Genomic DNA, 22,453 nt, shown 5'->3' with positions numbered 1-22,453 from the left:
CCCCTTGATGGACATCTAGACTTCCTGTTTGCAAACTTTTTAGGGATCCTGGCATCTGTAAGGATCCTGGTATCTGGGATGATCCTGGAACGAAGGAGGATCCTTGAACCTGGGATGATCCTGGAACAAAGGAGGATCCTTGAACCTGGGATGATCCTGGAACAAAGGAGGATCCTTGGCCCTGGAATGATCCTGGAACAAAGGAGGATCCTTGGCCCTGGAATGATCCTGGAATAAAGTAGGATCCTTGAAACTGCTGTGCCCCCGGATAGGCTCCCGGATTCATGAAGGATCCCATGTACTGAGGATAGGATCCTATTGGCTGAAAATGTGAATCTGATGTCTGAGTCATTGCTGCCGAGTTGAGACGTGATCCTCTTGACTCTCCTGTGATTTGCACGTCCGGGATCCCTGATGACTGGGAAGTGATTATTGGAGTATCAAAGCTCAAGGATTTGGGCATTAGTGGAGAATGATCCTCTGCCGCTTTCTTTTGTCTTTTGAGATCTCCAATTTCCCTGAGGATCCTTTCGTTAGTTTCATCTTGCCGCTGCATACGATCCTTCATCTGCAAAATCAAAGCAAATACATCACTAGTACTGGGAATAGAAGAATTCATAGCAGAAGAAGATAGAGGTTTAGAGAAAGTGGGAGTTGATCTCTTCTCAGTATTTTTCTGAGATCCTGTCGGTGGAGGAGGCAAGGTGATTTGTGATGAAGTGACCGCAGACATCGCCGTGGACGTGTTCTTCAATGATGAAGCCATGTAACTCTTTGAAATGATTTCGAACAAAAGATTTTCTTATGAATGAAGCACCAATTGCCCCACGGTGTGCGCCAAACTGTTTTGGTCAAAAATCACACAAGGATAATGTAACCAAACTTTATGAAAACGGGGTATGATGCTTGGTTAACTATGAAAGTAAAGGATCACTTCTGTGATGAAGATGCAAAGACACAATGATTTATACGAGGAAAAAGCCCTTGATCAATGAATGATCTCCGGCATAAAAAACCTCGGGTGATGGCAACTACCGATCACCAACTTCAATATAACAAAAATATGATTACAACTTTGGATGATAATGAGCTGAGTACAAGGATCACTATTGCTTTTGGTGTCTAAGTGTGTGAGAGTTGCCTTGTATGTTCGTGTGTGTCCTTCCGAATGAAGAAGAGTGGTACTTATACATGTGTGGGTGACCTATTTTAGGTAAAATGACTAAATATCAGCTCATTACCCCTTTAGAAATAAAGATAATCTAGCCTAAATTGCTGCCCATAAATCAAGCCTAGTTTCCATATCCTGTGCAACGTCTTTCTTCGATTTAGCTCTTGCCATATTTGTGAAGACGCGTCCCTGGATCATGGTCTTTAGAGCATATCCTGCTAGATGTTCCTGCAAAACAATATTGTAGTAAGCGAAGGTGACCGTTAGTATAAGGATCACCGTAATGTCCCGTGATCCTGATCCTGAAGTTCCGCTGAGGATCACTGTCTGCCAAAGAAACAAGGATCACTGGTTAGGATCATATGTAAGGATCACCTATGATAAAAATCCAGCCCTAACATACATGTTTAAACAATTTTCTTATGGGCGAGGTTGGGTAATGGGTCAAAACAGTTTCTTTAAAAATTTCACAGATAGTTATTGTTTTAAATATGATTAAATATAATAAACTGTATTGTTACAATGATAATTTAAATTTGGAAATAAGCGACTTGGGAGGTTTTATGCACTTTGGTTGATTTTTTACCTGATTGCCTCACTCCACCAATTCAGTATGTTTCCATTTTACCCAATAATAAAGCTTTTAGCTGACCCGTTACGAAAACTATTAACCAAAAGTGGGCTTCATTGTGGAAAAACATGAAAAAAGAAACGTTTGGTATGTGGTGGACAAGTGTGTTCAACTTGAAGCCCAAAAGAAACAGGCTGGATGGTTCAACAGAAACTCAAACGAGCTCAAGATTACGATATACAGTTAATTTAATTTGTGTTATTTGATAGATCAGGTGATTGGATTGATTTTGTAGAATGGATTTTTGATCAAGGATGATTATCTGTGATATGATGTTTGAAGTGTCAATGCTTGTATCTATGGTAGTTATGTGGTTTTACATGGATTTTTTTCTGTTCTCATGTAATGGGTATGCTTGAACCAAATATTTGGGATGTTCGGAATTCATTTGGCCAGTTGTAAGGCGACACAGTGACAACCAAGATGTAGACAGTTCCATCTTTTCTTAGCTTACAAAATATTATTTTAATTGGGCGCACACTTGGTAAATATGATATAGGGGCATCTTTGAGCATCATATTAACTAAGATAGTTATTCTACAACTGCATGTAAATCTATTTTTGTTTTGTTTTGTTGACTTGGTCAATTCTTTGACACTTTTTAATATGGGTTAGCATATTTCATTTCGTATTTGTATCGATTAATGAATTATGGTATTATGTATTTATGATTGGTTTGATGGAAATATTGATAAACTAACAGCTAAAAAAATTAACAAAAGTATATCACCAAAGAATCGATAAACTAACAGAAAAACGAGTGCCAACATATCACGAATAAGAAAACTAACTTAAGTACTATATAATATATCACGAGACGACTGATAAACTAACGGTAAACGAGTATCCTATTGGCGAAAACGAATGTTTCGATGTTGGAGTATAAAAGGTTTATAGAAGAAGAGGCGATTCAGCCTCTGTATAGCGCTCATATCTCTCTTAGGAAGATTTGGTTACCTATAGTTGAAAATGGGACGACCAATGAGGATCCGTTTATCAACACGTTTGTTACGGAGGAAATTAGGAAGTATATAACCCCGAAGGAGAATCGTGTAGGGAAAAAGAACATATATGGGAGTGAAAAGATGTATAATAGTATAGGGCATGGGTGTGTGTCGGTTAAGAAAGAGCTTCAAATGTATATGGATTATGATATCGTGTCGTTTTGCAAAGATGATTAGAATGTGGCGCAGAGTCTTATGATCAAGGGTTTTGACCCATTGCCAAGGAGACGGTGTCTCACTCGGGCTTCGAAGCTGTATCAAAAGCCTTACCCGATTAATGAATGTTTATGGAGGATACCTGATGAATTTGTTATTTTCTAATAGAATTTCAATCTATGAAATTGATTTTCGGATATGGTTAGGATTTATGGTTTCTTTTATTGATTTGGTCTTTTGGATGATGGATCTGATAATGGGTAAAGATGGATTTTGGTCTTTTCTTTAAATATGGCATATAAAAAAAGCATGCTGTAGATCATTGTATTAAGAATATAGACTATTACATGTCTTAAACTGGTTATTTGAATAATTGTTAGTAAAACATTTTGTATTGGATAGTATTTGAATATGTTTTTTTTTCGGCTTGAACAGGTTATGAAACTCTATTTAACTGACATACAATAATTTACTCTCTATCACGTCCTTTTCCCCGATCTCAACAACAGGGAGACCAAAGCTCGTAAGTTTCATTGCCATCAAGAATAGATGTGATGTATATTGAACTCATATGAGGTAAATCACGATCATCAATTGTCAAGAGTAATAAAGATAATTTTTGGTTTATATATGTATATTTGTTCTCGATTTCTCATTATGTGGTTCTACTATAATATGTAAAATTGCAGGAGTTGAAGGCAATAACTAGCAAAGCTTTAGAGGTAGACCATGATATGGTCTAAATATCAAGATTTTGGTGTAGTTTATAAAAATTTGTTAGTTTTTTTTATTATTTTGTATTGGAATTACATGAAATATTTCTAAGACTAAATACCCGCCAGCCTGTAAAATCATTAAACTACATACATCAGAGTCTCGGTTTAACCCATCCATTCACTGCTGTATAGTGCCCTCATTTTTTTAAAACAACCCATAACCTATGAAGCTTACAGGTATATAACCTAGTTTTAGTATAAAATGCTTTACATAATCAAAGGTTGGCCTCCTCGTAGCCCTCAACTCTATTCATAATTATGGAATTCTAAGGCTGGTCATGAGATTCCTCCGAAAAATTTGGGCACCGAGCGAGTAAAAAGAACGGGCCTCTATAATATAACATCAACAGCTCATATATAAAAAGTCTACAATGCGACAATAATTGCTATAACATGTAAACCAAACAAATAATATATATTAGTGGATTAGGATCAAATACAAAGGATCCTAATTGTAAGAAGGGTACAAAGGCTCCTAAAAAAAACCACTAAAAAAAAAAACTTAAACATCCACCACCACCCAAAAACCTAAACCCCCACCCCCTCCCCCATCACCCACCAAAAAGGGGGGTGAGGGTTTAGGTTTTTGGGTGGGGGTGGGTGTTTAGTTTTTTTTTTTTTTTTTAGATTTTTTTTAGGTTTTTGGGGGGTAGGGGGTTAGGTTTTTTGGGGTTTTTTTTGGTGAGGTATAATTTTTTTTTTTTTTTGCGGGGGGGGGGGGGGGGGGGGTTAGGTTTTTGGGTGGGGGTGGGTGTTTAGGTTTTGGGTGGTGATGTAGTGGGTTTAATTTTAGGTTATTGGACACTTGTCACTCTATAAATCATTCTTACACTTCTTACAATTAGAAGTCTTTGTAGAATAACTTGACCCAACTTATCTTTATTTTTTGTCCTTTGATTATTAATTTTTATAAAAAAAATTTTGTCTTTTGATTATTAATTTTTATAAAAAAAAACTTTACATATGTGTAACACTTATGACATATATCCACCACAATAATGTTATCATAAATAATTAAATATTATACGAATAAGAAAACTACTATAAACGAATGCCGCAATGCAAAATGTCGTCCCCGCCGAATCGTGCGGACACCCTACTAGTTTTATTTTATACCACTAAATCTTATAAATAATAAAGTTTTCTTCACTAGAAAGAATAAAAAACATGTTCATACACAAAGAAGCAATAAAATTTCAAATTTGATTTACAAAATGGCCTTGTAATATAAGTTTCTATGATAGTGTACCATATTCTAAGTCTCTTACAATATTTTAACTGGCTTTAAGTTTATATTTTGATAAGAGTAAACTGCTATTTTGGTCCATGTGGTTTGGGCACTTTTGCCATTTTAGTTCAAATCTTTAACTTTTTTAAATCTGGGTCCCTGTGGTTTCACTTTTGTTGCCATTTTAGTCCAAAATTCAAAAACCCCATATTTTCACTGATGGAAGCTGGATCTTTTGTCTTTTAGTTCAGGGGCATATTTGTCCATCTAATTTAATATAATATGTTAATAATTAATAAACTAAATTAACATATAAATAAGATGATGTCTCACCATCATCTTCCCCAAATGCAGTTACAGAGCAAAAACCTTAACCCAAACCCTAATTCCATAGCCACAGCCACCTCCAACTCCACCATCGCCACTTCATCCTCTCTTCTCACCACCGCCACCACTACCTCCTCACCACAGCTGCTACCACCACCTCCTTCTCGCCACAACCACCAAACAAAATCACCTTATCTCATCATTTATTCCATCATCTATCTTACCCTAAACATATCAGTTCTACCTTCCGATCCATTCCAAGAGCCGGCGACGGAGCCACCACCAACCACCGCCTTCAGTTCTACCTTCCGAACTCCGATCCATTCCAACAGCTCGACATTGCTCGCAAAATCACCTCTATTGCTCTCTCCAGCCGCGTCTCCGCCCTAGAACCCGAATCTTCCGATCTCCGACAACAACTCACCGATAAAGAGGCGGTTATCTCCGATTTGTACGCTCAGATTGACTCGCTTGACTCGTCGGTGTCTCAAAACCTGCATAAACTGCCAGTTGTTAATCATGAAAAAGTAGGTTTTAGTTATTATGGCACATCCTCTGTTTCTTTCTAACACTACCATATTTATCTTCGTTGAACAATACGATGGCAGTTAGGGTTTTGTTGTGTTTTGTTGATTGAGCTTGCTTTTTCTCAAATGGTTTGTAACTTATTATTGAATTGATTTGAAATTGAACTGAGATGATATTTTGTTCTGCATTTTGTTATTGAACTGGAAGGGGATTATGTTTTGAAGAAGATGGGGGATAAGGGTTTGAGGTTTTGAGGAAGAGATTATAAGGTCAAAGATTCTTTTTTTATTTTATTATTTTAATTAATAGTGTGTTTTAATATAATTATAATGACTATTTTGCCCCTGAAGAAAAGGACAAAATAGGAGGAATTAATTTGAAAAATATAAGCTGATTTGATTTTCAGATTAAAATGGCAATAAAACTGAAACCACAGGGACCCAGATGTAAAAAGTTTCAAATTTGGACTAAAGTGGCAAAAGTGACCAAACCTCAGGGACCAAAATGACAGTTTACTCTTTTGATAATCATCTTTCATGTATTTAGCTTTAGTTTACTAACTTTGATAGTAACAGGGGTGATTGATACTCACTGTTTATGAAATTCACTTAAACCTAATCTGTTTCTTCAACCATAAGCTTTGGATTGTAGAACAACGTGTAATATACTTTAAATTGCTCGTTTTTGGCGACAGGTGGTACTAGAGGTGACAATTCTGACCCTAAAGCTAATATATGGGTCAGTTTTAACCATTTAAAAACTACAAAATGAAAATGAAAGCTTTTGGGTCAAATAATAATAAATCAGTTAAAAAATAAAAGCTTTTGTCTCCGTGTCAAGTTGGGTTTATGAAATTAGAAGTTGGGTTTATGAAATTAGAAGTACGGGTCAATACCGGTCGGTCATCTTCTTAGGGTTTGAAATAGAAAAGCACGGGTGAGAACATCTGAAGACTGGAGATTAATTCATCTTCTTCAATTGCTTGAATCCAACGGGTATCTCTCTACCATGTTTGCCCCCTCTATGAACATCACACGAATAGATTATTCTTACTCTTTACAGTCCGTTAGGGCTTGTAATTTCAGTTCCATAATCGATGCACATTCACCTTTTAGTTTGCTAAATCGGTTGCTTTTCTGTTTTGTTATGGATTCTTTGATGTTCAATTGCAGAAAAAAATGATTTTAAAGGTTACTTTGCTTCACATTTTATCTGCTAATGGTGTATATGTATGCGTGGTTTTGTTTAATTTGCTTCAATTTAGGATTTAGGGATATATTTTATTATTCATTTTGGATCAGTGAATTGTTATTGATTGCATCTGAATGATTTTAAACGTGTATTGACCCGTGTTCACAGAGCGCCTCGTTTCTACTCTCGCAACCCATAGTAATGAAATCCTCATGGTTCTTTCAAGGTGCCTACCCTCGATTCGTCTCAGGCCTGGTGTCTGGGAATATCTAAGAGTCAACGTCAATGCCCTCGCCGTCGAGGAGTCTGTTGGTTTATGATCTTAAACAGTTTAGCTAAATGTTTTAGTGTTGATTAACTGAGACCATATTGTTTGTTGGTTTATGATATAAAACAGTTTGACAAGGAGGCATTATTATTGAGGTCAGATCTTTCTATGAAAATAAATAAGCCGCAAACACAGTTTTTTTTTTGCAAAACATTGACGGCTAGTGATACGAGCACTCATGGAGGATTCTCTGTACCTCGCCGAGCAGCTGAAAAAATATTCCCCCCTCTGGTGAGCTAATTTCCTTATCGTGTATTTGTAAAATCGAGTTTGTTGCTAGTTGAGGCGCAGGTCTGCGCATTCTGTGGCATAAGGCACGGGTCATTATGTGGCTATTATTTTGTGTTTATGTTATGCATTTTGTTCATTTGTATTATGACACTTGATAAAATAAGAAGCAAAGATACATAACTTGAATCAAAATTATTTTTTGGTCAAATTTAGTTTGTTCTGTTTCTTTTTAGCAGAATCTTTCAATCAATTTCAAACTGAAGCCAACATATAATTCCATTTAAGTAACATGAGAATAACACAACCCCATTAGTATATGAATAATTAACGCATATTAGTCATCAGCATCAAAAAAAAAAAAAAAAAACTGACCCGACCCGACCCGAAACCCGTTCTGACCCGTACCCGAACCAAAACAACCCTTTTTATAATTGACCTGTTTTGACCCGAACCCGTTTTGACCCATGACCTGACCGGTTTGCCAGGTACAGGTAAGTTGATATATTGATGCGTTGTTTAGATGTAGTTGGTAAGCAGTTTTTTTTGTTTATTTTCTGATCACCAAGTGTTCGATAAAAGTCCCCAATGAAAGAGAGTAGGCTAGAATAAGGAACTTACTGCTGCTGCAATTGTTTTTGAACTCCCTATATGCATCAATACATGCTTTTCCATGGATATCTTGTTAGCTAATAGTTGGGTGTTAACACATCATCTCCTGTTATTTTAATTTCCATCATAGTTACCGATTTATCTTTCTTGTAGTTTATAAAAATTTGTTAGTTTTTTATTATTATTTTGTATTGGAATTAGATGAAATATTTCTAAGACTAAATACCCGCCAGCCTGTAAAATCATTAAACTACATACATCAGAGTCTCGGTTTAACCCATCCATTCACTGCTGTATAGTGCCCTCATTTTTTAAAACAACCCATAACCCGTGAAGCTCACGGGTATATAACCTAGTTTTAGTATAAAATGCTTTACATAATCAAAGGTTGGCCTCCTCGTAGCCCTCAACTCTATTCATAATTATGGGATTCTAAGGCCGTTCATGAGAATCCTTGGAAAAATTTGGGCACTGAGCGAGTAAAAAGAACGGGCCTCAATAATATATAAAAAGGGTACAATGCGACAATAATTGCTATAACATGTAAACAAAACAAATAATATATATTGATGGATTAGGATCAAATACAAAGGATCCTAATTGTAAGAAGGGTACAAAGGCTCCTAAAAAAACCACTACAAAAAAAAAAAAAAAAAAAAAAAACTTAAACATCCTCCACCACCCAAAAACCTAAACCCCCACCCACCCCCTCCCCCATCACCCACCAAAAAAAAATAATAATATATATTGTTTTTTTGCCGAGGGAGTGGGGGTGGGGGTTTAGGTTTTTGGGTGGGGGTGGGTGTTTAGTTTTTTTTTTAGGTTTTTTTTTGGGGGGGGGTAGGGGGTAGGGGGTTAGGTTTTTTGGGGTTTTTTTTTTGTGAGGTATAGTTTATTTTTTTTTTCCCGGGGGGGGGGGGGGGGGGGGGGAGGGGGGGTTAGGTTTTTGGGTGGTGGTGGGGTGGGGTGGGTGTTTAGGTTTTGGGTGGTGATGTAGTGGGTTTAATAACTTGACCCAACTTATCTTTTATTTTTTGTCCTTTGATTATTAATTTTTATAAAAAAAAAAATTTGTCTTTTGATTATTAATTTTTATAAAAAAAACAAAACTTTACATATGTGTAACACTTATGACATATATCCACCACAATAATGTTATCATAAATAATTAAATATTATACGAATAAGAAAACTACTATAAACGAATGCCGCAATGCAAAGTGTCGTCCCCACCGAATCGCGCGGGCACCCTACTAGTTTTATTTTATACAACAATCATGCCCACTAAATCTTATAAATAATAAAGTTTTCTTCACTAGAAAGAATAAAAAAACATGTTCATACACAAAGAAGCAATAAAATTTCAAATTTGATTTTACAAAATGGCCTTGTAATTTAAGTTTCTATGATAGTGTACCATATTATAAGTCTCTTACAATATTTTAACCGGCTTTAAGTTTACATTTTGATAATCATCTTTCATGTATTTAGCTTTAGTTTACTAACTTTGATAGTAACAGGGGTGATTGATACTCACTGTTTGCCATATGTATGATTTGAGTAATACATGTCTGTACAATCCGTATCTGTCTTGTTATATGGTGTGTGAGGGCCGGTGTCTAGTTGACATAGGAAGACACATTATTATCATCTGATAATCAGACTTATGCAAGGATCAATATAAAATAAAAAGTGAAGAAAAATAAACCTAGCAAATACCAAGAACTCGTTGAACGTTTCATATCTCAATCGTTCGGAAGAAAGTCATAAACAAGAAGCATGGTGAAATTTGATAAGGCAAAGATGAGAGGCGTTGGCTGTGTTTGGTGATCTAAAAACGCACTGCTAACGAAAAAAAAAGCAATAAAAAGCGAACAGGTTACAAAAACGCAACAAGAAAACGGAGACTTATGAGACTTGAACACTAGTCAGCCAGGTATATGCGAAGTGCATTTTCCACTGAAGATGTGCGTTATTATTTAATTCCTTTGGCGCAAATACTTGGTGTCGTCGTCAGATAAGATTGGTGTCAAACGAAATATCCGTAATATACGCTTTATATTAATTTCATAAATCAATGGTGTCACGTGATCTGTACTGCATCCGCCATTGCGTCTTGCTTATGTGTGTCATCACAAACCTGGATTTTCTGTGCTTTTCCCATCCTTAAAAGAACATAAAAGTCCTACCAACGTTCCATTCATCGATTGTGGTTTTGTTGCCTGATCCATTGGTTTCACAAAAATTGCAATCAAGAGTAACTCAATAATCTAACAATACTCAAAAGTAATTAAAATCTAACCATATCATTAAAGTAATTTTTTTAAAAATAACATTTTTTTAATATATAATAGTCTTGTTGTCTTTTTATTATATCCAAAAAAAACTTGATTCGACAATTAATTATATCAGCTTCACTCGGCTCGGCTCATGTTAAGAAGGAATAATTAACTAAAACCAACTTTTGTGATAACTAAACTGTTTGTAATCGAACCAGTCATTTTGCGACTGAAATCTAAAGTTGTAAACGTCAGCCGTAGATTAAGTTTTAATGATCCATGCTCACCACCCCTACCACAACATAACTAGTCTTTGTTGAAGTAGGCAAACACTAGAAGGGTCTTTTAAAAAAAAATCTTAAAGACAAGGGTTGCTTCTAACATAAGACTAGCGCTGTTCAAATCGCTCGCCGCTCGCTCGACGCTCGTTCGAAAACTGCTCGGAAAATGCTCGTTCGATTTGACGCTCAGTTGTAAACGAGCCGCTCTGCTCGGTTCGGTTTGTAAACGAGCCAAGCATGAGCAAAGGTCTGCTCGGCTCGGTTTGGCTCGAATTATTACTTTAATTAGTATACATATACATGTACCTATACACATACATATATAAACATGTATACACACACACACACATATATATATATATACACAAAAATATATATTATACATAATACACACACACACACAGTGGCGAAGCTTGACCATGAAAACGGGGGGGGGGGGGGGGGTCAAAAATGTCACACCCCAACCAATGGCGGAAACATCGGGATGAGACGAAGTGTGAAGATTGCTAGAGACATCATAACGCTATTTGTGACAATATTTAATAAACCGATTTCATTTCATAAAGTAAATTGTCAACATTACAAGAAATTCAAATACAACAAGTTCAAAAGAAATACATAACTACACAAGCAAAATTGATACAACATATTAAACCTAAACGTCTAAATGTGCATCTAGGCATCAACGCTACTTCTTTTCATAGCATCATCATCATCAACCTGTAACATGTTTAAAAATACAATTCAATGCAAAAGCAAAGGCGAGTATACAAGTTTAAGCATAAGTATAAGTATAAGTTTAAAAGTTTAAAACGAATCCACATGACAACTTAGTCTATACGAGATCAACCTAGCGTGGCATGCAATATTTCTAGCCAACCTCTGTTTACGCAAGAAAGTTTAATTAATTCAACATGACCCAAGTTTAAGGGGGGCGGTGCGTTACTCCTATAGCGCTATACATGTCGAAGGGAGGCTCGTGAGAGCTAATGACTAAAACATATCACATAAGTATGGTCCGCGTAAGCATCAAGTATCATAACATAGTATTCATGTATAATGATTGTTTTGTGCATTGCATAAAGAATAAGTTTAAGTGTGGTTTAATAGTAAAACATGTTACACCCCAAAAAGTGGTAAATATAAAAAGGGGGTTGCGAGTATACTCACAAAGTTTGCATATGCTTTCCAATTATCCAATTATTGACGAGTTGATGAGGTTAGAAGATTGAATGTGTAGGGTTAAAGTTCAAGTATGCTTAGAGTCGAGATTCGGTATTTAAAACAACATAAAAGTAAGATATGAGAATAGCATGTGAAAATAATCATCTTCAACACTTAACACTTGTATGACACTTGGTAACCACAAGGGTTATGATAATGTTTTCATGAGTTGAACACCCATAAGAATCACAACAAGGTTTAGGTCTTAGGTGATGTTCTACTACTTTAACATATAAACATAAGTTCAACATCAAAGGTTCGAATGAGTGTATATATATATCTAGGTTAAGTACTACATATTATTTAGTCCAAAAATTCAAGTAGGAGGTAGAAGATTGGGATCTTCATTTAGGCACCTCGTGTTATCATAGATGTCATGTATGGGGGTAGGAAGAACATGCTTCCATTTAGGAACCCCTTGAATGTTCACCACTTCACTTGATGTAAAAACAACCAAAGAGGGTCACGAACTAGGTTTAGCACAATAACATAAACAACCTAACTATAGAGAAATCATCAAATCATGTGAGGATTGTATGTAGGACAACCCAAGTCGTTCCATAATCACTCATGTATCAAAGGCTATGTTTGACATGATTTGTGGGTTGAAACCCTAAACAAAACATCAAGTTTATGAGGTTTAATCCTCTGATTTTAAATGTCTCAACCTTGTTTTTAAGCTTAACCAACCATGGGATAAGTTGTAAGCATTAGGACATAGGTATGAGATGTGTTGAACACAAGTTACATAGGTTTAAACAAGTTTTTGATGAACATAAAAACAAACAGAAAGTTTATGGACGATTTCGGGGCATTTCCAGGTCTGATTTCTCCAAGGAGAAGTCTAGGAATCGAACCCCATGATTATCCAAGTAAGTAGGAAAAAGAATCAAGTTATTTCGTTAAGAAATGAGTGAGTTATGCTCATTTTCGTGAAGGGGTGTCAATCTGCTCGAACCCTTGCTTTCAGCTACGGTTTGGAGGATGTTTTGAGAGTTTTTAGTGTTGCAAAAGTGGTAGGGAGGCTGGTTATAAGTGGTATTTATAGGGGGAAGGATTAGGGTTTCAATGGGTTGGGCTTTGGAAGTGTTTAGAAGGGGTTACACCTTGAAACTAGCCCACAAAGCCCAACTATATGGGGCTGAATTTTGCTGAATTGGGGCCGCCATATTTCTTTATTTTTTTATTTTTTTAAAACATTATAATGAGTAATTTTGTTAATTAAGTTGTGTAATAATATGCAACAATGTTTCCCCTAACTTGTAACAAGGTGAAATATGAAATAAAACATGATTTAACTAGGTAAAAAGTGTAATGTACAAGTATGTAACATGTTTGTAAGTGACAAGTATATGTCACATATTAGATGATTAACCGTTGTATAAATAAGCATATTATTAGGGGTTTTTAGGTAACAATTTGAGGACAAGCATGGACATGCTTCGTGAATAAGTATCGTATAAGTATGAATTACAAATAAGGATTCGATGTACAATGAATTCCAACGTATGAACATGTATGAATATGTAGATGGCGAATTTAAAGAAATACGAATTTTATTTATGATCCAAGTCTCGGATTTTACAACGAAAAGACGACTACCATAATACAAGATTTCCAAAAATAGCATTACAAGACGAGCTTTCTAATTATGGAAAGTATGAAAAAGCAGGGCGTTACAGAAAACGTATATACCCAAAAATTTCTATACGAAACTACATATATAACACTACTGAGCGAAAAGTTCGGGGGGTCGGGCGCCCCTCCCGGCCCCTCTTAAGCTACGCCCTTGCACACACACCTATATATATACACACTTACACATACATATATACTTAAATATAAATTAAATTTATAGTTTTATATGTACCACTCTATTTGATTTTGGTCAACGATACACAAATTTATAACTATATCTATATGTACTAGCTCAACCACGCCAATAAAAAATTAATATTAAAACTAAAAGTTAAACCCTAAACCGATAAAAGATAGTTTATTCATCGCCTCAATTTTTCATGTCGTTACCCAAAGTCGATCGTCTCCTGCAGTGACGGATCTTGCCCGTTGAACGTGCCAGGGCCGAAAGATACGGGCGCTAAAAAAAAGCTCGGGCAAGCCCGGGCCAAACATAGTATATTTAAAAAATTTTGATCGAAATGCGGAAAATTAGCACTACAGCCGAAAAACTTGCCCGGGCCGGGGCCCTGCCAGAGCCCTATTAAGATCCGCCCATGGTCTCCTGCTCTCAACGTAATTGTTCGTGCAATATGATTATCGCCTCGTCGGCCACAACATTGTTACTAATAAGAAAATATTATTGTGTCATTAAATGTGCATATTTTTAAAGACATAAAAACTTGAGACCCAACATTGTAACTATCTCTCTCAGCAAATTTAAATCGGGCGACACGGTTGTCCAAATCGCTCGAATTTCGCTCGACGCTCGCTCGGAATTTTTATTGCTCGAAAAATGCTCGATTGATTTGAGGCTCGGTTTTAAATGAGCCGCTCCGCTCGGTTCGGTTTGTAAACGAGCCAAGCACGAGCAAAGGTCCGCTCGGCTCGGCTCGTGAACAGCCCTACATAAGACCGTGGGGTATGGTGGGGCGGGGGTTTGGGGCATGGGTTGACACGTGGATGGGGCACTCAATACATAAACCCAAGTTCTAGGGGTATGGTGGGCGTGGCTGGGCTGGCGTGGTCAAGCCACATCATTTTTTTTAATATATATATATATATATATATATATATATATATATATATATATAGATATATATATATATATATATATATAACCATTATAAACTACATAAACATACATAATAATTACAAAAAAAACATTGTATCAAAATAAAAAACAATCATTCTTCGTAGTCTTCGTCGGTTTCGAACCCATGAATCGTTGAAACATGATCCACTAAATCAGATCGAAGGTTGTGATGTATATCCCTTGACTGGATCAAAAATTCATTTGACGCTTTATCTTCGTCTGTAACTGTTACGTTATCTGGTTGTGAAGACTTTCTCTAGCTACACGTGCAGACATTTTTAAATCGTCATCCATAATGTCCGAACTATTGTCGTACGCTAACTGTCTAAGTGCGGCTGTGACCTTTTGCCACGTACTAAATCCTAATTGTCCGGTTACATCCGGTTGTTGTTGGAAATAAACATACTTCTCCTCAAGATCTCTAGATATCCTTAAAAATAAGTTTCTACTCATACTAAAACGACGCCTAAACATTTTTTCATCATACTTAGGTTCCGCTGAGAAGTAATCGCTTACCAACAAATTGTTAGCGGTGTGCCGTTCACGAGCGATGTACCTCCTCCGTTTAGGTTGCGAAGTCTCTTCCTCATCGTCTTCCACGATAGCTTTCACCACCGTTGCAATCGTTTGTAGAAATATTTCCGCACCATCGTCAGATGATGATGACGATTCACTTGAACTTGAAGAACTCATGGCAAGATTGTGTTTTATGTGTTTGATATTGTGTAAGAAAAATGTTAAATATGGTAAGGTATATATAAAGGAAAAAATGTTTTTTTTTTTTTTTTTTTTTTTTTTTTTTTTTTTTTTTTGTAAATAATGCCCAACGACTAGCCCAACGGCTAGCCCAAACGCCTAGTTTTGTTGGCCAATCACATCCCGCCATGTCACTCTCGTAGCCCCGCCCCACGCCCGGGCTGAACCCCCCGCCAATGTGGCACGCCGAAACCCAAGCCCACCCGGGGTGGTGACTTGGGCGTTTACGGCCAACCCACGCCCCAACCTCCGCCCCATACCCCACAGTCTAATATAACATAATACAGGCAGTGGCGGACCCAGGAATTTTTTCATGGGGGTGCGGAACATTTTTAAAAATTTTAGGCCCCTAGGTATATAAGTAAAAAAATCGGTTCGTATCGGGTCGGGTCCGGTCGGGTCGGGTTATGTAAAATAAACGAACATCAAACTAAATTTATATAATCATCAAAAACATGTCAAACCTTGTTACAAACATAGTTAAAACGTCGACGCCCTACGGGTTTTCATTTTTTGAAATCTATCCAAAATATCATCTAAAACTAATTTCTTAAGCAATTATTTCTCTATATAACATAAGTTCATCGCTCCATAACATAATGTTTCAATTTTAATTTTCAACTATTCAAGCCATAGAAATCATAACGTAAGAGAGAGAGCGGGAGAGAATTTCTAAAGGTTTTGAGGTTTAAGTATTTTATTATAGTTTGAAATATTGTTGGGTTTGGTTAATGGGCTAAGACTTAGTGGGCTAGCTATTTAGGAATTATAAGTGGGTAAAGGTTTGAGTATTTGGGTTTAGTTAGTTAGGTATTAAAAGTTATATAATTTAGGTAGTATTTTTTTTAAATAAGATTTTACTAAAAAAAATTAAAATATAAATTGATAACACTTTTTATCTAAGGGGTGCGGACGAAAAATTTCAAGGGTGCGGTCGAAAAATTCCAAGGGGTGCGGATGAAAAATTCCAAGGGGTGCGGACGGGATTTTCGACGGAATTTAGCACTAATTTTTTTTTCCCCGGGGGTGCGCCCGCCCACCTTAAGTTGGCTTTAGGTCCGCCCTTGAATACAGGGATCCAATTCTCCCCCAAACGGAACTGAAAGAAATCACAAAACGTTCATGCTTAATCCAGGACCTTGAATCAGCAGTGTAGACCTGATATTACATTAATTGGTATGATAATAATAATAATGCACATTAAGTTGTACAAAACAACCTTATCAAATGCACTTTGTACAAGGGTGCGATAAGGAATGTTATGATATCATATCTGAGCTCAATTCTTAGTTTTATTTTATACAACAATCATACCCAGTAAATCTTATAAATAATAAAGTTTTCTTCACTAGAAAGAATAAAAAACATGTTCGTACACACGTTCTGTTAAGAACCAATAAAATTTCAAATTTGATTTACAAAATGGCCTTGTAAGTCTCTTACAACATTTTAACCGGCTTTAAGTTTACATTTTGATAATCATCTTTCATTTATTTAGCTTTGATTTATCCAGTGGCGGACCCAGAAATTTTTCCATGGAGGTGCGGAACATTTTTAAAAATTTTAGGCCCCTAGGTATATAAGTAAAAAAATCGGTTCGTATCGGGCCGGGTCAGGTCATGTAAAACAAACGAACATCAAACTAAATTTATATAATCATCAAAAACATGTCAAACCTTGTTACAAACATAATTAAAACGTCGACGCCCTACGGGTTTTCATTTTTTGAAATCTATCCAAAACATAGTGTAAACAGCACATTACATTATACATCTTTATGAAATTCACTTAAACCTAATCTGTTTCTTCAACCATAACCTTTGGATTGTAGAACAACGTGTAATATACTTTAAATTGCTCGTTTTTGGTGACAGGTGGTACTAGAGGTGGCAATTCTGACCCTAAAACTACTATATGGGTCAGTTTTAACCATTTAAAAACTACAGTAAATGAGTTGTTTTGGGTCAAATAAATCACTTAGAAAAATAAAAGCTTTTGTCTCCGGGTGAAGTTGGGTTTATGAAATTAGGAGTACGGGTCAATACCGGTCATCTTGTTAGGGTTTGAAATAGAAAAGCACGGGTGAGAACATCTGAAGACCGAAGATTAATTCATCTTCTTCAATTGCTTGAATCGAACGGGTATCTATAAACTGTAATGTTCAACATCTTCCTCATTTTACTCTCTCTCTCTCTCTGTACCCCTCTATGAACATCACACGAATAGATTATTCTTACTCTTTACAGTTCGTTAGGCTTGTAATTTCAGCTCCATAATCAATGCACATTCACCTTTTAGTTTGCTAAATCGGTTGCTTTTCTGTTTTGTTATGGATTCTTTGATGTTCAATTGCAGAAAAAAAATGATTTTAAAGGTTACTTTGCTTCACATTTTATCTGCTAATGGTGTATATGTATGCGTGGTTTTGTTTAATTTGCTTCAATTTAGGATTTAGGGATATATTTTATTATTCATTTTGGATCAGTGAATTGTTATTGATTGCATCTGAATGATTTTAAACGTGTATTGACCCGTGTTCACAGAGCGCCTCGTTTCTACTCTCGCAACCCATAGTAATGAAATCCTCATGGTTCTTTCAAGGTGCCTACCCTCGATTCGTCTCAGGCCTGGTGTCTGGGAATATCTAAGAGTCAACGTCAATGCCCTCGCCGTCGAGGAGTCTGTTGGTTTATGATCTTAAACAGTTTAGCTAAATGTTTTAGTGTTGATTAACTGAGACCATATTGTTTGTTGGTTTATGATATAAAACAGTTTGACAAGGAGGCATTATTATTGAGGTCAGATCTTTCTATGAAAATAAATAAGCCGCAAACACAGTTTTTTTTTTGCAAAACATTGACGGCTAGTGATACGAGCACTCATGGAGGATTCTCTGTACCTCGCCGAGCAGCTGAAAAAATATTCCCCCCTCTGGTGAGCTAATTTCCTTATCGTGTATTTGTAAAATCGAGTTTGTTGCTAGTTGAGGCGCAGGTCTGCGCATTCTGTGGCATAAGGCACGGGTCATTATGTGGCTATTATTTTGTGTTTATGTTATGCATTTTGTTCATTTGTATTATGACACTTGATAAAATAAGAAGCAAAGATACATAACTTGAATCCTATGTTGTCAAAAGCGCAAAAAGCGCGCGCCTAGGCGCCCGGGCGCAGCGAGGCGCACCTAAAGCGCCTGGTGGTAGCCTAGGCGCAAAAACGGGCTTTTTTTTGAAAAAACGGTTCTGAGGCGCAAAAAGCGCGCGTCTAGGCGCAAAAAACGTGGTTGAGGCGCAGGAAAAAAAATTTGGCTCACGCGGGCCCGGGTTTCCGGAGCTGCATTCTTGTCCGCACGAGTTCAACTAAATTCAAGCTCAGAAACTCATTTTTGCACAAAGTATTTACCACCTTTTGGGACAAAGTATTTACCACCTTCTGGGACTTTTATTCACGCACCCAAAACTTACAACATATAAGTTCTAAACTTTTGCTACTAACTATTAGCTACATGATCTTAAATGGCATGTATAATAGTTTCTTTTAATTTTATATGTGAAATCTTATTTATTTTCAAAGCATAACATATTTTTTATATTTTTTTTCTCTATGTGCGCTTTTCTTAAAAAAGCCCACGCTTTTTTTGCGCCTTGCGCCTAGGCTCCGGGCGAGGCTGATGCGCCTCGCCTGCGCCTTGCGTCTTTGACAACATAGCTTGAATCAAAATTATTTTTTGGTCAAATTTAGTTTGTTCTGTTTCTTTTTAGCAGAATCTTTCAATCAATTTCAAACTAAAGCCAACATATAATTCCATTTAAGTAACATGAGAATAACACAACCCCATTAGTATATGAATAATTAACGCATATTAGTTATCAGCATAAAAAAAAAAAGAAAACTGACCCGACCCGACCCGAAACCCGTTCTGACCCGTACCCGAACCAAAACAACCCTTTTTATAATTGACCTGTTTTGATCCGAACCCGTTTTGACCCATGACCTGACCGGTTTGCCAGGTACAGGTAAGTTGATATATTGATGCGTTGTTTAGATGTAGTTGGTAAGCAGTTTTTTTTGTTTATTTTCTGATCACCAAGTGTTCGATAAAAGTCCCCAATGAAAGAGAGTAGGCTAGAATAAGGAACTTACTGCTGCTGCAATTGTTTTTGAACTCCCTATATGCATCGATACATGCTTTTCCATGGATATCTTGTTAGTTAATAGTTGGGTGTTAACACATCATCTCCTGTTATTCTAATTTCCATCATAGTTATGGATTTATCTTTCTTATAGTTGATTAATGATTATTATCAGGCTGTGCTTATTGATAATTGAGATTGTTTTAACTGATTTACACAATTACCTGAACCAATTCTTGATGTCTGAACAGAAACTTCTTATAGGTTGAGAAATATACAGTCCTTGTTGGAAACCGGCTGAGTTTTTTCAGTTCGATTGGCTTTCTAAACATTGCCTCCGGGTTAAAGAAAACGAGCAGGCCTTTGCTCACCTTGCAGAATGGATTCCACAAAGCTAATCCCTCTCATGAGAACCGTAGCTGAATCAAAATCCATCAAACATGCCCAACTCATTCACCAAAAAATAATCACTTGCGGCCAGCAAAACAACATTGCAATATGCAAAAACCTCATCACTCTCTTGTTTTCCTGCCAACTGTACAAATCTGCAAGCCTCGTATTTCAATCCATTGAAACCCCTTCAGACATCACTCTATGGAACACTTTGATTTCAAATTACACAAAAACTTACATGTTTGATGAAGCCCTTCAAGTCTTTGAGAAGCTGCTGCACTACAGTTTCTTGAAACCGGATAGTTACACGTATCCTAGCGTTTTAAAGGCTTGTGGTGGACTGAGGTTTGTTAACTTCGGTAGAATGGTTCATATGCATTTGGTGAAAAATGGGTTTGTGGCAGATGTTGTTGTTACGAGTTCTTTGCTTGGTATGTATGCGAAATGTGGTAGATTTGGGTTGGCAGTCAAGGTGTTTGATGAAATGCCTGTGAGAGATGTGGCTTGTTGGAATACTGTGATATCTTGTTATCATCAAGACGGGCAGTATGAGAAAGCGTTAGGTTTGTTTGGGACGATGAAGGATCACGGGTTTGAGCCTGATTCGGTGTCGTTCACCACGGCTATATCGGCCTGTGCTAAGCTTACAGATCTTGAAAGAGGAAAAGAGATTCACGATGAAGCGGTGAGGAATGGTTTTGTATCAGATCGGTTTGTTCAAGCTGCTTTGGTTGACATGTATGGGAAGTGTGGTTGTTTAGAAACGGCTGTGCGAGTTTTCGAGCAAATCCCGGTTAAGAATTTGGTTTCGTGGAACTCTATGATCGCAGGATATAGTACAAAGGGTGATAGCAAATCTTGCATACGTCTTTTGTCAAGGATGAACACCGAACAAACAAAACCGAATTCCACAACGTTAAGCAGTTCACTTATGGCATGTTCTAAATCATCAAACTTGAAACACGGGAAGTTCATCCATGGTTACATAATAAAGAACAACATAAAACCGGACACCTTTATTTACACCTCGTTACTAGACATGTACTTCAAATGCGGAGCAACTTCGTCAGCCGAATACGTCTTTGAAAAAACGCCTAAAACAAATGTTGTCGAGTGGAATTCGATGATCTCTGGGTATGTAACAGTAGGTTTGTATCTTGAAGCACTTGGCGTTTATAACGACATGATTGCAGCGGGGGTAGAACCTGATTCCATCACAATTACTAGCACTTTGGCAGCGTGTTCACAGCTCGGAGCCCTGGAGCGCGGTAAAGAGATTCATGAATCCGTTATCTTTGGCAAGTTTGAATCAAACGAAATAGTTATGGGCGCACTTTTAGACATGTACACAAAATGCGGTGCGGTAGATGAAGCTCAACAAGTTTTCGATAAATTACCGGAACGAGATTTAATTTCTTGGACTACTATGATTACAGCATACGGGGCACACGGGCGAGCATTTAACGCACTTCAACTCTTTCAAGAAATGAAGAAATTGAATGTAAAGCCAGACAGAGTTGTGTTTTTAGCGGTTATTTCGACTTGCAGCCATGCTGGATTAGTTGATGAAGGGTGTTATTATTTTAATCAAATGGTTAACGATTACGGGATAAAACCGAATATAGCGGATTACTCGTGTCTAGTGGATTTACATGGTCGTGCGGGAAGATTACATGAAGCTTATGATATTCTTCGAAGAAATGCAAGCATTAGAGATGATGTTGAGCTTTTGAGCACGTTGTTTTCTGCTTGTTATTTGCATGGGGATTTAAAATTAGGTGAGGAAATAGGGGGTTTGCTTATTGATAAAAATCCTGATGATTCATCGACGTATATTGTATTGGCTAATATGTATGCTTCGATTAAGAAATGGGATAAAGCAAGGAAAGTGAGACTGAAGATGAAAGAGATGGGATTGAGGAAGAATCCTGGGTGTGCTTGGATTGAAATTGACAAAAAGATTGAACCGTTTTTTGTGGAAGATAAATCCATCCCGAAAGCTGATTTGGTGTATAAATGTCTATCGATTCTTTCTCGTCATATGAGCAAGGATGAGGTTTTGTTTCTAAACGTTATATCAGATATGTATATGTATGAATGTTGATTGATTTTTGTTACTAATTCTATTAGAGTTTTTTCTTTATCAAATTTGTGAAACGGTATAGGTAAGAGCTCAGTACCGGTACCGAAAATGCTCTGTACAGTACCGGTTCGGTTTCGGGATTTGATCCCTAAAATGGTATTTAATTTATAAATTTCTCTGCCCACCCTATACACACACCCACACAAAAACAAACAAACGTACCCAGTTAAATCCCACTTAAAGCTCAAACTAGAGTTAAATCCTACTCAAAGCTCAAAAGTAGACCTTACCTCTATCTCGGTACATAAAGAGGCCGCTCTCAATGAGATTACCGTCTCCTTAAAACGTTTTTTA

At 36.8% G+C, this 22,453-nt stretch overlaps 1 protein-coding gene and 1 long non-coding RNA gene across 10 annotated transcripts; both read left to right on the top strand.

The window, feature by feature from the left end:
* The first annotated feature begins 6,619 nt into the window (after window positions 1-6,619).
* On the top strand, window positions 6,620-7,803 carry LOC110936537. Its single transcript, XR_002590094.2, has 2 exons — window positions 6,620-6,816; window positions 7,181-7,803. It is a non-coding gene; the product is annotated as an uncharacterized LOC110936537 (long non-coding RNA).
* A 9,696-nt stretch (window positions 7,804-17,499) lies between these two features.
* LOC110936536 (pentatricopeptide repeat-containing protein At5g27110) lies at window positions 17,500-22,178 on the top strand. 9 transcript variants are annotated; one of them, XM_022178946.2, is made up of 4 exons: window positions 17,502-17,634; window positions 18,037-18,094; window positions 18,266-18,427; window positions 19,875-22,178. In XM_022178946.2, the coding sequence occupies exon 4, from the start codon at window positions 20,003-20,005 to the stop codon at window positions 22,118-22,120; it is 2,118 nt and encodes a 705-aa protein (XP_022034638.1). In that variant the 5' UTR covers window positions 17,502-17,634; window positions 18,037-18,094; window positions 18,266-18,427; window positions 19,875-20,002; the 3' UTR covers window positions 22,121-22,178. The 9 variants fall into 9 exon arrangements, with proteins under 9 accessions (XP_022034637.1, XP_022034639.1, XP_022034638.1 ...); XM_022178944.2 differs by having other exon boundaries at window positions 17,502-17,647; XM_022178945.2 differs by lacking the exon at window positions 18,037-18,094 and having other exon boundaries at window positions 17,500-17,647.
* The last annotated feature ends 275 nt before the right edge of the window (window positions 22,179-22,453 follow it).

This window comes from Helianthus annuus, chromosome 4 (assembly GCF_002127325.2).
Source record: "Helianthus annuus cultivar XRQ/B chromosome 4, HanXRQr2.0-SUNRISE, whole genome shotgun sequence".
NCBI classification, from domain to species: Eukaryota; Viridiplantae; Streptophyta; class Magnoliopsida; order Asterales; family Asteraceae; genus Helianthus; species Helianthus annuus.
The sequence above is the reverse complement of the archived record's forward strand: the minus strand, read 5'-3'. Positions and strand labels throughout refer to the sequence as shown.

Excerpts from the sequence above, each read along its gene's own strand:
- LOC110936536 (XM_022178947.2), top strand. The coding sequence starts at position 20,003 with ATGGATTCCACAAAGCTAATCCCTCTCATGAGAACCGTAGCTGAATCA.